The sequence below is a fragment of the Bremia lactucae genome, linkage group LG1, assembly GCF_004359215.1.
Source record: "Bremia lactucae strain SF5 linkage group LG1, whole genome shotgun sequence".
Taxonomy (NCBI): domain Eukaryota; phylum Oomycota; class Peronosporomycetes; order Peronosporales; family Peronosporaceae; genus Bremia; species Bremia lactucae.
In genome coordinates this window covers 12,273,324-12,274,785 of record NC_090610.1, presented here as the reverse complement: position 1 = coordinate 12,274,785, position 1,462 = coordinate 12,273,324, and the positions used below count along the sequence as shown (strand labels likewise).

The window sequence follows — 1,462 nt, the reverse complement described above, 5'->3', positions numbered from 1 at the left end:
GATACTCATGCAGGATGCGCAAGCGCAAATCATTGTGAGTTGGGACGACAACACGTGGAGTGTCGCCGGTAACGGCTGTGTAATACAATAAGCCGTTGCGTGTCGTGTATCGATCGGATGACGATCGATATAGAGCCGGTAAATCTTTGAAAGATTTATTGGATATATTCATCAGATGGTCCATTAAACGCAGAAGATTTTTATCTTCTGTGTAGGCTTTATTAATGTCATCCGACAAAGTCGATGACGAAACACTCGTAATGAAGTTGGATTATTTTCGCTATTGGAGTGCGCAGCCGCAGCCGGCTCGAAATCGGGTCGACGTGATAACGCATCAGCGACGACATTAAGTCGTCCTCGTTTATATTCCACGAATGAATTATGCTCCGCGAAGAAGGATAGCCACCTCGCCATTACTTGCGAGAGGTGGGCTATTTAAGGCCGTGTGTAATGACGCATGATCCATATATTCGATGAACGGTCAATCTTCGAGGTGATAGACCCTAAATTTAGCCTGTGCATATGGGGTTCCTTGCCGTGCGCTAGGTAATTGCGTTCAGCTGGTTGTAGTTGACGCGATTGACAACAGACGCATCGCTCTGCGCCGTCTGAATCGTATTGCATTAACGCGCAGCCGATTGCAAAATTGCTGGCGTCAAAGACCAAATTAAATGGTCTGTCTTGATCAGCAATTGCCAAGATGGGCGATTGCATCAAGCTTTGCTTGATACCTTCAAATGAACGCTGACAATCAGCGTTCCATAACCATTTTTCGTCTGTTTTGAAGAGACGAGAGAGATGAACTGTCATGCCGGCATTATTGCGTGAGTACTTGGGCAAGTACGCCGCAAGCCCAAGGAACTTTCTAAGTCCCCTGACATCGACTGGAACTGGCCAGTCGGTAATTGCCTTGATCTTTTCGGAATCAAGGCGCACGCCGTGTTTACCGACGATGCACCCAAGAAGTGGTATTTTGCTTGCAGCGAATATACACTTCTTGAGATTTGCGTACAGCTTATGCTTTCGCATATGTGTAAGACATATGCGAAAGCATAAGCTGTACCTGACGAACGTGAGCTTTATGAACTTCCACGCTCGTCTTTCCGTCCATGGCCCGGCTATGGACGAATACATCGTCAAAATAACTCGGCGCGAATTCTCGCACCGGTCTCAACAGATCCGCTACGCATCTGCTGAATGTTGCAGGAGCGTTCCTAAGCCCTTGTGTCATTACTGGCCATCCCAGAGCATCCCGCTGGGAGTGCTCACTGCTGTGTACGGGATGTCCCTTTCACGCATAAGGAACTGATAAATCCCATCCATCAGATCCATAGACGAAAAATGGGACTCTTAGACATACCATCTATAATTACGTCTTTTCTAGGTATCGGCGTTTGAGCCGGTACCGTTGCAGCATTCTGTTTATTGAATGCGTGCACATCCGCCACCCTCATATAGCCTT

General features: G+C 47.3%; 1 protein-coding gene across 1 annotated transcript; it reads right to left on the bottom strand.

The window, feature by feature from the left end:
- Window positions 1-435: 435 nt before the first annotated feature.
- CCR75_006143 (uncharacterized protein) lies at window positions 436-1,134 on the bottom strand (the record flags this gene model as incomplete). Its single annotated transcript, XM_067964214.1, has 1 exon — window positions 436-1,134. The coding sequence occupies one exon, from the start codon at window positions 1,132-1,134 to the stop codon at window positions 436-438; it is 699 nt and encodes a 232-aa protein (XP_067815253.1).
- Window positions 1,135-1,462: the final 328 nt, after the last annotated feature.